The 13,538-nt window shown below is 31.5% G+C and overlaps 2 protein-coding genes across 2 annotated transcripts in view; one reads left to right on the plus strand and one right to left on the minus strand.

Moving 5' to 3' along the window:
- Positions 1–255: 255 nt before the first annotated feature.
- LOC130635682 (uncharacterized) overlaps positions 256–13,538 on the minus strand; it is a 97,621-nt gene continuing 84,338 nt past the window's right edge. The window contains exons 2-10 of the mRNA XM_057445101.1: positions 9,138–9,219; positions 8,069–8,440; positions 7,371–7,667; positions 5,037–5,345; positions 4,249–4,374; positions 3,862–3,886; positions 3,293–3,326; positions 2,110–2,382; positions 256–1,615 (exon numbers count right to left, since the gene is read on the minus strand). Coding sequence (XP_057301084.1) covers positions 2,110–2,382; positions 3,293–3,326; positions 3,862–3,886; positions 4,249–4,374; positions 5,037–5,345; positions 7,371–7,667; positions 8,069–8,440; positions 9,138–9,186 — 1,485 coding nt within the window. The 5' untranslated portion in view covers positions 9,187–9,219 and the 3' untranslated portion in view covers positions 256–1,615. The remainder of the gene's footprint in view (positions 1,616–2,109; positions 2,383–3,292; positions 3,327–3,861; positions 3,887–4,248; positions 4,375–5,036; positions 5,346–7,370; positions 7,668–8,068; positions 8,441–9,137; positions 9,220–13,538) is intronic.
- On the plus strand, positions 11,741–13,526 carry LOC130635683 (uncharacterized). The gene is made up of 2 exons (XM_057445102.1): positions 11,741–12,691; positions 12,786–13,526. Exons 1-2 carry the CDS (start codon positions 11,851–11,853, stop codon positions 13,307–13,309), a joined length of 1,365 nt encoding a protein of 454 aa, XP_057301085.1. The 5' UTR covers positions 11,741–11,850; the 3' UTR covers positions 13,310–13,526.

Below are 13,538 nucleotides of genomic sequence, written 5' to 3' on the forward strand. Positions count from 1 at the left end.
AGGCATTAAGACATTCGCATTAAATTTTGCCTGTTGTGTCTTAAGTAAAGTTTACCTTGACTGAACTTATCACAACAGGAGTCTAGGAGATCAGGCTTTTGTGATGAAGAGCGTTCCTGCAAAAAACTGGAAACGAGGTTAATTGTCTCGATCCTTTTTAAGCTGGTCCCAAATTAACCGTTTTACAACAAAGTCGATTACATTTCAATAGACTTAAGAGTATGTATAATCACTAACAAACTCATGAAGAACATATTTTCAAATTCGAGTGTTATATTATAAGATATAAATCACCTACTTAACAAATTTACAAAATAAAAATGTATACGAAAACTAACATATTTTTAAATCATACAATTTTTTCCCCATAAATAATATTGCGTGGAAGTCACCAAAAAAACTTTTTTAAAGAACCGAAAAAAAATAAACTTCATGAAGGCCGAAAGGCGTTAATTTTACCCGCATCAAATCTAACTTTTTACAACATTTTATTTCCATCTTCGTAGAAAGCTAATGTTGAAGTAATTATTGCCCTACGAGAAAATTTAGAAAATAAGTCGACATCAGATTTATGGACCGTATTTCACGCTACAAAGCTTATATCTCATTTTATCTCCCACTACATTAGTTGCACTCTACAATACAATGCGTGAAATCGTTGTAATTAAATGTAATCAAATAAGTCAAATGGTCAAATGTGTATTTTACAGAGCATTTTACATTTCTAACATTTCAGCCTACTGACTGCATCCTAAATTGTTAGTTACAACTCTATGTTGTAGAAATAATGATTAGGATTGATCCATAAATGTCACAGAAATCAGGCAGCAGTTGCATTGTTATTGAAATAAAGTATAATAGATTGTAGAAATGTGCATTTTAACAACGAAAAAATAACGTGAACATACAAAAATTAACTAATTTTCAATTTAATTAACAAATTAATTGAATTTCCAGACAACAGAAATATCATATGATGACTTTATAAGACACTTTTTAGTGTGTTGCGGACCAAAACATTTAGCTAACACCACAGTAATGCAAAGTCTCTCTCCGAGTTTTTCCACGGGGATATATACTAAAACGCTTGAATGTTTCTCAGACAAAATCTTTCACTGTTCTCTTCATGGCAGATAACTTCCAGTCTTTCACATATAAAAAAGCTAAAGATGAAAAAGAAGGATAAAAACTACGCGCGTGTGACCATGCATATTAACCACAAGTTAAATTAAATCACAATATAATAATTTAGACTAAATATTACAAAAATACAGAAGAATAAAATACAAAAATATAATATAAATACTCCGCTTTTCATATGATTTTTAAAAATCTAAAAATAAGAAGAAAGTATTCTTAAACTCAAACTTTTTTTGTTTATTGAAAGTCCTTTCCATGCAATGCTAAAAATCATTCTGATACAAAAAAATCAATATATCAATTACAAATAATCACTCGCATTTATATAAACAATATAGCTTCATACTCATTCAAAATAGATCTTCATAAAAATATAATAACAGAAGATCGTATTAACATATAAACATATATAAAAACAACCCCACTACTACAGCTATGATAAACATTATCAATCTAACAAGAAGCCATTCCATTTCTAAAAAAAGAAACAGATAATATAAACGAGACAATAAGGATAAGTGAGACGCACAAGCCTGGCAAGAAAACCATAGTTTTAGAATACTCAGGGTGTAATTTAGAATTCTAGAATAGGAACCGTTACATCCCAGATCTTATTCGTTTACAACTTTCATGAAATAAATTATATCATAAATCCGATATGTTGGAGAAAACATATTTCGCTACTGTAATAAAAAAATTCAGAATAAGATTAATGAGCGGACCAACAAAGTAAAAAATTTAGAAGCATTTTAATTGGCGAAGTTTTCAAGCGATAACCAAGAGGAAATTCATACATAATAGAGCTAGAAAAGCATGTATTCATTGCACTGACCACCTAAACACAACTCGTTGTTAAAAAGCATGTAAAACAGAACAGAAAGATGTTCGGCTAGTTCAACAACGAATGATTATTCTAAATGAATTACAACTCCAGAATTCATACACCCCTCAATAGAAAACACTACGTACCTAAACTATGATCGCATCATCATCATCGTCAGAAGGTGGCGACATCATACAGTCATCAATGGAAGCGTAGTCAGCATGTGATGCGATTTCTTTAGCACCGTCCACTGGGTAGCCCATAGCATCCACTTTTATCTCTGCGTAATTTGAAAACTCTAGAGCCGGTCGGGGGCCAGTGCGGCCTCCACCAGGACCAAGTTTGGAGTAAAGTGCATGGTTGGGATCTTCTTCCTCATTCTGCTGTGAATCCAACAGAACTGGAGTCGCATATTCATTCTAAATGTTATTTTTAAAAAAATATAAATACAAAATGGATGTTTTTTTTTCTTCTTAAATTTAAGTACAAAAAAGATTTTGCGTTTTTTTTGCAACTACAGTTGTGACTTCATAGTTATTATAATTGTCAATTTGTGAACACTGGATTGCCTAACATATAATCGCGCAATTTTTTTGAATTTAAAGATATTTAAAGGTTAAATTACGATGAAGAGTTTGTATAATCGCTAATGTAAAACATCTCTATTGTAGATGATTATTTTTCCAGTATAATTCTGAATTAATAGGGCCTTCAAATTAGGCAAAATACAATTCTCTTAGGAATCTTTTATTTTTATTACTTAAGTAATGCTTGAGTGAAGGTGATAAAGGACGAGGGAAAGGCTATGACGCAGGGTGGCCACTTTGCAATGAGAAAAAAACATAACTGGTTTCTATAATCTACATATTACAACAGTTAGTCAGTTAGTTAGTTTAGTTAGTTAGTTTAACAGTGCGTCATTTTTCGCTTTGTTTTTTAGAGTGCCGCAACTTCGACAGTCCTTCGCACTTGATACTCTCTCCTACTGTGTGTCCTCCCTACACTCTCCTATAGCGAACATATGTTTTTAACATTTTTCCTTATCTCAACAGGGCACGTATTGATAGCAATGTATACATACGTAGAAAGGTTTTACCCTGTATAAGTATGTAATAAGTATGTAAATAATAATAATAATAACAACCAAACTCAACCAAAAAAAATCTTTTAAGAGCATATTCCATTTCCGAGAATTTTCAAGCATCACCTTGAAATGTTTAAATATTTTTCGACTGCAGCAGGTAGATCCTTACTTGATAACAAAATATCTTCATCATAAGATATATATAATTAGAAATAAAGAAATGAATAAAGAAACAGATGACAAACCTCAGACTGGTGTGGAGAAAGCATCCTGAATCCGCTGTAATATAAAAAAAAATTGCTTGCAAGAGGAAGACTTCACAGTGATACACCACTGAATGTGTGCCTTATTTTAAGAAAAGTTAAACCATTTTTTTATTGAGATGTATCATTGTACGTAATGTTCACATCACGAACCTGATTTCTTAATTTTACCTGAATATAGGTAAAAAAATACGATTTTCAGGGATTTTTATCTTTTCAGCACACAAAAATAAATTTAAAACTAAAAATTTTAACGCTTTAAAAATTTTATTTGGCTATCAGAAACTTTAAACAGAATATTAAAATTTTGTTTAGGACTAAAGCAAATTGAATTTTAAGTGGACAGTGGTATTGTAAACAAACATCAAGGATCTGATGACGTCACATAGCAAAATTTATGACATAATAAAACAGTGCAAGTTAAAGGTTAAAAAGCCCAGACCGAATAGTGTCTTAATGAATGTTCACTCCACACAAATCACTGGGTGCTAAAATAAGTGTACCTGGATTTTTAATTTTTAAATAAATCCAACAAATTATTGAAAACTTACTCCGCTGCATCTTGTTTCTTTTGTGCTAAGAAGAGAAATTACAAGATTATAAAAAAAGACGTGAAAAACTTTGACAAAGAAGTTAAAATTATCGCGTGGTGAGTTTCAACACTTTTAACAGATAGAATTTACTAAAACTACAAAATTACATCTGATCTTGGGATAGGTAATCTCTTCCCCACGATTACCCTTTTAAATCCGAGAAAAAAATAATTAAAAAAGGACGCATAAAAAGTTCGTTCAAGTAATACACAATCACGGGGACTGGCCAAATAGCCAATTGCAGTTGCTCAACAATGACATCAGACAGTAAAACAGAGCACAATCTTACAGTAATTGTAGAGAGTTCAATGTGAAAATTAAATAATAATAAAAATATCGACTTACTCCTACGTTTCAAAACACACACTGCTATAATTATTATAATAGCTATAAAACAGATAACTCCGATGACTACACCAGTTATCAATCCAATGTTGGTACTGCTTTCACTAGAGTGTTCTTCTGGGTGAACTAGAACAAAAAATATAAATAAATAGGCATCTTATACAACCTATAGATAAAAACAAAATAAATAAAATAACTTAAAGGGGAACATCATACTCCACAACAAAAAATTTTGTTGTGGAGTATGATGAGACGATAACAGAAATAAGTTTTTTATATCTATTTTTTCTTTAATGTTAAATAAAAGCAATTTAAAATTTAAATGGTTATGACGTCATAAGGTTTAAGGTTCTTGTATTATACTCATAGTAAGTACGTAGATCAACAAGATTGAGATTAGCAAAGTTAGCAGTTGACCGGACACATATCATATACAACATATTTATACATAATAAATTAATAATATACATATAACAGTAGGAGGACACAGCACGTTTTGCTTCAATATGATATGTGATTTCATTAAAACGACACTACTGATACACATCTGATCTCTAATCCGTCAAAAATGAACTTGTACTTAAAAATAGAAGTTTTTAAGTGCTTGTATTTTGCTCGATACACATTATTTTTGAAAATTCTTTTTTTATATGAATACTAATTTTGTTCTCTATCTCCGAACAAGAAAATTAAATAAAATATTTTTCAAACCTCTGTTCACACAAAACTATAACAACTTTTTGATTCAGCATGTGCTGTACCGGTTTATTTGAAGGTAATTCACTTACTGGGTGGTTTACTTGTTCTTGTTGTGGTCGATGTTGTTGTAGTTGGTGGTGGAGGTGTTGTTTTCACAAGAGTAAATTTCTCGCCCTGTTTCAAACCATATTTTCCCCATATGGTAACGGAATCTACTTGCATCAATACAGCATCATTACATTTTTTATACATTGTACCTAATGTATTTACTTTTGCACCATTACCAAACTGAAGGTAATACATCACCCTGCAGTTACCAGTTCTTTCTCTTTTCCATGTCACATAAGTGCAATTATCTCTTTCGTAGAAATTACCACCCATTACTTTCGCTGGTACAACTAAATCAACAAAGATTGAATAAAATCTTACATATGAGTGACATTATTGAAGACTAGTCGATAAACCCCTGGAAAAATCCACTTAGGCAAAAGAACAATAGAAAAGACATGAAGTTTTAGGAGGTATTCTGATGAATTTAAAAAAATTGCTAAATCAATACATCTGGTGTTAAAACTATTTAAAATAACATTTAAGGTTACTGTAAAGGAAAAAACTCAATTGATAAGTAGTCTCAGAAAAACCCTTATAATTTATCAATACTTTTATATTTATTTTTTTATATTTTTTATTTGTTTCTGAATGTTTGATGAAAGAATTTTTTGATGGTGTTATTTTCGTGAGATGTTAATTTTCTAAAAAGAAAATATAATGAATTAAACACACACCATTTTTTTTCATTGTACGTTTTAAAACAGCTTCATTTTCCGAACGCGTGGTCACAGACTTCTTGTTTTTGCACTATTACATTCAGCATAAATTAAATTCAAAAAGGTTCCCGTTTTTTTTTTGTAACAACGTCGTTATGAAATTATTTGTAATTATATATAATCATTCAAAAAAATGCATATTACTTTCTTTCTATCGTCATAATTCGCTAATCAGTAATTTATACAAAAAAATCCGGGAACCTTTTGTGCATAATTTATCCTGTTTCCAAGTTATGAGGCCTTGCATTGCAATGACTTCCATAATTTAAATTCAGGTCAGATTTAAAACTTTATAATTTTAAGAAAATTTTGGTTCTAGTGTGAAAATGCTAAAAAATGTATAAAAAATATTCGATATTTTAGAAGAAATGTTGTTCCTTTCAAATTACAGTAATTATGTAAAGAGATATTTAGACCTGTTACAAGACAAACAAATGCAGCCTTCTTCAGGAGAGGCGTGCAACCGCACGCGCACGCCTTGGCACATGCCTAAATTGTTTCAGGCGTGTGATTAATCGCAAGCCAAAAAAATAAATATTGAGTTTTCAAAATCAAATTATAAAATCCATTTTGTAGCGTGCGATGGCAGCCCTCGAAATAATTTTTGGAAACTCGTCAGACAAAACGTTTGATAGATTTCCGTCATGGTCAGACAATAGTCCTGAACTCCTTGTTACAATGTTATATGGCTATGAAACTTACTGAGTTTCAATATTTATCTATTAGACACCTGCATGCCAAATTTTTAGGTCCCATACCTTTCAGAGGCCTTGATATTGGCCATTACTAGAAACTACCCCTAAAAATCTCTATGAAATCCTTATAATGGGGAAAATCGATCCACGTAAAAACCGGAAAATATGTTAAGTAACTTTTATTTAGCTTTCAGAAACTTCAAACAGAATGCAAAAATTCTATAAGCAGATAGTGGCTTTTGTTAACAAATTTCAAGCTTCTGATGACATAAAAAAAATGTGCTGACGCAAGAGAAAAACTAATTGCTGCCATTTTGTTCCTTTTATGACGTACTATACAAGTGTGCCAAGTTTGATTCAATTTGAACAACCCTATGAAAAGTTATTGAGGGGGGGGTTGAATTTTTTTAAAGTTTTAAGTCATATAAAGTCATATTAAGTCATATATTTTTTGTCACATAAAACAAAGTTACTATTGGGGAAAAGAAATTGATACCACTGTAAACAATTTTAGGAGGAACCAATATTTTTGGTTTAAATTTTGGGTTATTTAGGAGATTTTAGGGGTGTGGTGACCCTGTTTATATGCTACAATATCATGTCTTAACTCGAACTCATCACAAAAATAAAATGAGATATAAACCATTACAATTCAAAATTGAAAAAGTAGCACGATTTGCAGAATATACATATTTCTAAACCTTGATTTTCTCTTTAATATTCCCTTTGTGAAATTTGTTTGATCGAAAAAGGTTAATTGGAAGGAGATCTTGTAGCTGAATAGTAAGTCACTATAGAAAGCAAGTACATACGGGGTCAATATATTTCAAGCATGAACACCATGCCCTGATAACCCAACAATCCCCAAGTAAGAGAGATTTTTAGTGTAAAAACAACTCACAAGTAACATTAACCATGGCACGACCAGTGACACTTCCAAGGCGACTTATAGCCTTAAATATGATAGGTTCCCAACACTGTTCCCGAGACAGATTTTGATGCATATAGGTGTATCTATACAATTGTATTTCTTTATTTATGAGTCCAGAACTTGTGGAGTTTTTAAAGTTTTTCTCTGAAGCAAACTTCAATGTAACAAGAGGAGTTGGTTTGCCACAAACATCTTGTATGGCCACCAGCATACTACCTTCTTCTCTAGTAATTGCTGTTATGTTGTCACCACATAATTTTGGTCCACCTAAAGGTAAAGATAAAAAATTTTAGTTAATAAACCATAAAGTATTATAAATACCTAATGCTATCAAGCTTGTCACACAATAATCCATTTATACTACAGTAATTGAAAATTCAAGTTAGGCAAAACTTCTAAACATTTATTTTGTTTTTGTTTCTGGATTATTAAGCAAAATTTGTTAAAAGATTAGTTTCGTGTTGCAATCTTCTACAAACCAAATTTCCAATATTTTAGCTAAAATTGAAATGCATTCTGAGCATGTTTGATATTTATTTATATGCAATTTTTAATCCTAAAGCCTAAAGCCTGAAGGAGTGATCTTATTGAGAGGCCTGAATAAATGGTCTGTGCTTTAAAGGTTTAAAGACATCTAAACTGCTAAAATATTTTTAAAAAAACATTACCTTCAACATTTACAATATTGATATCCGCGACTCCTGTTCTTCTATTAAAATCATCCTTTCTTTCAAATGCCACTACAAGTGTGAAGTTATGGGAAGAATCTGTAAATTTGACATTTTTTAGCGTGAGCTTAAAAACTGCTGCATCTGCATCAAACACTGGAACTAATCTTGTTCCATACATTCGCTTTCCAACAGGTGTCAACTCTGGTGGTTGATTGCTTACAATTTTAGTTCTATTTGGGAGATATATATCATGACTCTGTAACATTTCACCTTTAAGAAATGTGATTTGCCACTGCAGTGTTATGTCTTTATCTAACATGCCAGTTACTTCTGATTGACCATTCAATGGCTCGACATTTCCACCACAAACTAAAAAATTTAACATAAATAAAGCAGTTTTAAATTTTTGGACTGGACTTCTTTAAAAAATTACCAATTTGATGTGACTAAAATGTTTAACATACTTTTCTTGTTTTCAAGATATTCACATTTAAAGTTTTGAACATTTCATGTTGGCCCCATTGAAATTGTCAATACTATCTATTGTCATGATCGTGTTAAGAAAATGAATTCAATCTTTATTAGCATTTCTAGTTACAGAAATAAAAAGGATTAAAAAGTAATGGCCCTTAAATAGGAACTGTATATTCGTACGCACTTTAATATGACGTAAAGTGCGTATTAATAGTGTGTAGCGCTATTCAAATGTAATATATGACATATTTACGCGGGAAAAAGGAAAAAAGAATCCTAACTCTAACCCTAACCCTAAAGCACTTTATGTACGAATAGCGGATGAACATATACGTACGCAAAAGTGGGCAAAAGTGCATACGAATATACACTACGCCTTGAAATATTTGCTTAATGCAAACCGTCAAGCATGCCTAAATTTTGAAGAAGTTAAAAAATGCTTTCATTTATATTATTATATTGGCAAAGTTTGATTCTGTAGGTCATAAACTATTACTACAGAAAATATTAACAGTTTCAACATCATAACATCTTACTTTAACATGTGAATATTTCAATAAGAATTTTAAAATATTTCCCATAGTAAACTTACCAAAATTAAGAAATAAACTGAAGGTTATGATTTCTTGAATTAAAGTCATTGTGTATATTCTAATTATGTGTGTTTTACTATCTAAAAAGAATTGTAAAGTAATGAGGAAACTATCACAATATTAGTTATTGAAAATTAACAAATTTCCTTTGTGTTATTAAATAAGTTTTTCAGTAAAAGTTACGAGTATTCTTTAACCCCTTTTACAATCTGTGTTGATTTTTAAAATAATTTTTTAATCCTGGCCAATTATTAGAGAAAGTCAAGGTTAAGAACGGTAGATGTCTTTAGATAGAGTCTGGGTAAATTTTATGAACAAAACATACACATAACAGTCGAGAAATGCAACACCTCCTTTGAATAAATATATATCCAAAAATTGAGCCAGAAACAAATTAAACAAAATTATTTATATTTAACATTTGTCTCACACTTAAAAAACACAGAAGCGTTTTTAATGAGATATTGTTTATTTCTTCTGTAGTTCTCTTGAAATTTCAACATTTGTTATCCAGAATTAGTGGCATAAAATGTAGCTGATATTTTGATAGGTGCCTTTTGGATGTAAAAGTTTTAGGCATAAAAATAGTGACAATAATAAGCCAGGGTTTTAATGATTGGTGCTACTTTAATCATAGAAACTTTTGCAAGATGAAAAACTTGCCAAATCCAGTACTTCCACAATATATCTGGAATTGGGAAGTTTTTACCATAACTTTCAGAGTATTGTGATCTATAAATTTTCGCAACTTACTAAGAGAAATGAATATCCCCTATTGACATTTTTTTCATTTTTATAAATATTCATTGAAGCAACTTCTTTTTTGTGTTCTTGCAGATAAAATATCCTTTAATATTGTTAATGATAGAAAAGGACGAATAGTCATTTCTAGAAATTGTTGTGATTGGCTTAATCTTTTACGCTACTGAAAAGCAGATTGGATTATGATTGGTTCTAACAAAATATTAGAGAGTGAAGTGTTTACTATAATTTTAATTAACAAAGAAAAAAGAAACAGATTAATAACTAAAGAATTAAACTGTGAATACAACAACACAAATTAATTTTGATAATTTATTACATATGCTACAGCTTGCTATTACATATACTACAGATTGCTACGACTACTTAGTTCTGGGGACTGTCGAACGAATTCTGCTCACTGCCAGGCAGAATGTTAGTGATGAACAAAGTAGTTCTTCTACAATTTGACTTACACGCATAATACCTGCCCGTCATGATCAGAGGTCTGCTCAGGGTGAAGCATTCTCTGTTGAGAATGAAATACGGATGTGCTATGATAACCATTCACCTATGTATACACACCATCTGGATAAACTATCTGAGTTCATCACTAACATATTGTTGCACGTAGTGTAGTGGGTTCGTCTGCAGCTCCCAGTTCTGGGGACTGCGGATCGAATCCCGCTCACTGCCAGGCAGTGTATTAGTGATGAACAAAGTAGTTCTTCTACAATATAAAATTTTTATATTCTGTAAAAACAATAATAATCTCAGATAAATTGTCCAAAATTTTGGACACCTGTCCGAAATTGGTAAATTTAGGCCAAAATGTCAAAAAATGACTTTGTCATTTAGATGATTGTCTTCCACAATATCTCTGGAATAAAGTTAAGGAAACATATTTTTCATGGTCCAAACGTTAGGTTAAATATCTGGAATAAAAATTACTTAATTTTATTACTGTCCGAAATTGTCCAAAGGGTTATTTTTTGCCCAAATTTTGAGAGTTAAGTGAAAAGGGCCTTTAGAGCCTGAACGCGTGCTTAAATTTCGTTTATTAACTGAATAAAAAACATTACTTTGGATTCTGAGGCCATTAGAGATGATGTAGATAAAATATTTAACTGTTGGAAATTGTCCAAAAGGTCACTTTTAGTCCTAAGGGTTTCAGCCAAATATGTGACATCTATATATACATTAAATAAAAGTAAATAAAACGTCATTCTGAGTCAACGATTTCAACATTCTATAGTTTATCATGCTAGTGGAAAATATCTCAAGTTGTGCATAAATAGTTTATTTATTTACTAATAAATTATATAATATAAATATATACAAAGCAATCATTTTGTGTTTCTTTATAAATTGTATAAAATAGCACCCAATCTTGTGATAAGGCCAAGATTAGCTAGCTAGCTATCTATAAACATCTTTGATTTCAACAATTTCATTTTGAGAAAGCCCACCAAAGTCTTAACTGAATATAAAAAAGAAGTATTATATAAGTGACTTAGCTACAAAATACGATGCGAAATGCAAAACTGTAGGACCAAAAAAAAGAAAAATACACAACAGAAGAAAAAGATTAAAAAAGATAACAATTAGCCACGTTTGAAGTTTTACAAGCTATAAAACAATTTCTTAAAATCAAGGGTGATATTATAGCAAAAAAATAATATTAAAATCCCTGCAAAATAAAGTAGTTTACTGATTATGTCCCTTACCTCATGCTCTGCCACACGTTCGCTAGCTTAAATTGTCTCGCTTATTCCAACATTTTTAATAATAATAATAATAATAATAATAATAATAATAATAATAATAATAATAATAATAATAATAATAATAATAATAATAATAATAATAATAATAATAATAATAATAATAATAATAATAATAATAATAATAATAACCATAGGAGATTATTTTTGTTCCGCTACAGCATTCGTTTGTATTACTTAGCAGAACATGGCTAACAGGCAACTGCGAAGTGAAGTTTTGAAACGCGCCCTGAAGGCATGCATCGTCCAACCGGTAATAAGAAAATATCAGGTAGTAGCCGTTCGTGCGATGTGGGGAAGTGATGTTGATGCCCGCGAGGTCATTTGGGGCAAGAGAATGCAGATGGAGAACATATTGCTTAGCAACGAACAAGTATCCTGTTTTTTTTCTTGTATTACCTATATGGCCAGACCTCGTAAGAGAAAGTCGATGAGGAATGAAGGGGAGGAAGAAGAAGGAGCCGACTCTAGCAGTGAAGGTGATAACAGAAACGGCGCAAATGCGCCTGAAACATTTCCTGGCATTTCTTTCTGGATCGCGTGCGACTTGCCAAACTGTACCTTAAGTCAATTTGAAACAAATTTGTCGAAGTCTTTTATGCAAGCCGGGTTGAATTTAACAACGTGCAATGCTATACAGACAAGAGGTAAATACTTGAACCTTTTAGTACTTGAAATACTGTCAATGTTTTTCGAATATTTTACGCCACATTTGATATTTGTAGGCAAAACCAGTGCATTGCAAGCATTCTCAGGATCGTTATACCAAGTCTTGAAAGACCACAATAGGGAAGAAGCAAAACGGATAGTTGAGATATCCCATCGCACAATGATTAGGAGTGCAGCTAGAGATGAAGGTGTTCAACTTGACCACGTTGCTGTAATGGAAAGCGAACAGTACTCGATGAAACCCTGTCAGTTAATTCTAACAAAAAATATTGATAAAGAGGTATATCAAGATGTAATTCGTGGTTTATCCGAAATCAGATTTACATCGCTTGATTTAAAAGTAATTGATAAATCGGAAGGTAAGTTGCCACGAACAAATTTACTTACTTCTCCAATAATAAGACAAGTTTTTTGTAGAAGTTAAAACATGTTTTTACATTGTTACACGCATAGGCACAGAAGTAACTATTCCCGTTAAGCCAACTAACAAACTTTGTCAATCCGTGGATATAGTTCGAAGGATGATGGAGAGGAATAGCTTTGGACTGTGCAATGGAGGTGTATACAAAAAAATAGGAGAAAGCAGATACACATACGTTTACTGTTGTTCGGTGAAAAGCTATCTCTATCGCTCGTTGAAAAACAAAGCAATCGCCAACGAAATTACGCCAAATTTACGAGAGTTGGTATTTTTGCTGTCGGACGGCGAGTGTCAAATAATTGATCAAATAACTCTGGATTACAATTACATTGAATGCTTGCCAAATGGAGTTTGTTATAACATCGCCAAAAAATGTTTCGATGTCAAGCCAAATTTAAAGGGATCTCCGCGAGCATTCGTACGGTACTTTCATCGTGAGGGAAAAAATCCCGAACCAAAGCCATTTATAGAAGGTAATTGTTTTTACTTTTCTTTTAACGCGTTAAGAAAATGTGTTTTTTTTCTTTTAACGCGTTGTAACATATCAAGGTGGTAGTTGTAACGTGTTGTAACGTATTGTAACTTGTTGTAACGCATTTTCAGTGAAAAAAATGTTTTTTTTTATCTTTTAACGCGATGTAACATATCAAGGTGGTAGTTGTAACGTGTTGTAACGTATTGTAACTTGTTGTAACGCATTGTCAGTGAAGAAAATGTTTTTTTTTTATCTTTTAACGCGTTGTAACATATCAAGGTGGTAGTTGTAACGTGTTGTAACGTATTGT

The sequence above is a fragment of the Hydractinia symbiolongicarpus genome, chromosome 3, assembly GCF_029227915.1.
Source record: "Hydractinia symbiolongicarpus strain clone_291-10 chromosome 3, HSymV2.1, whole genome shotgun sequence".
Taxonomy (NCBI): Eukaryota; Metazoa; Cnidaria; class Hydrozoa; order Anthoathecata; family Hydractiniidae; genus Hydractinia; species Hydractinia symbiolongicarpus.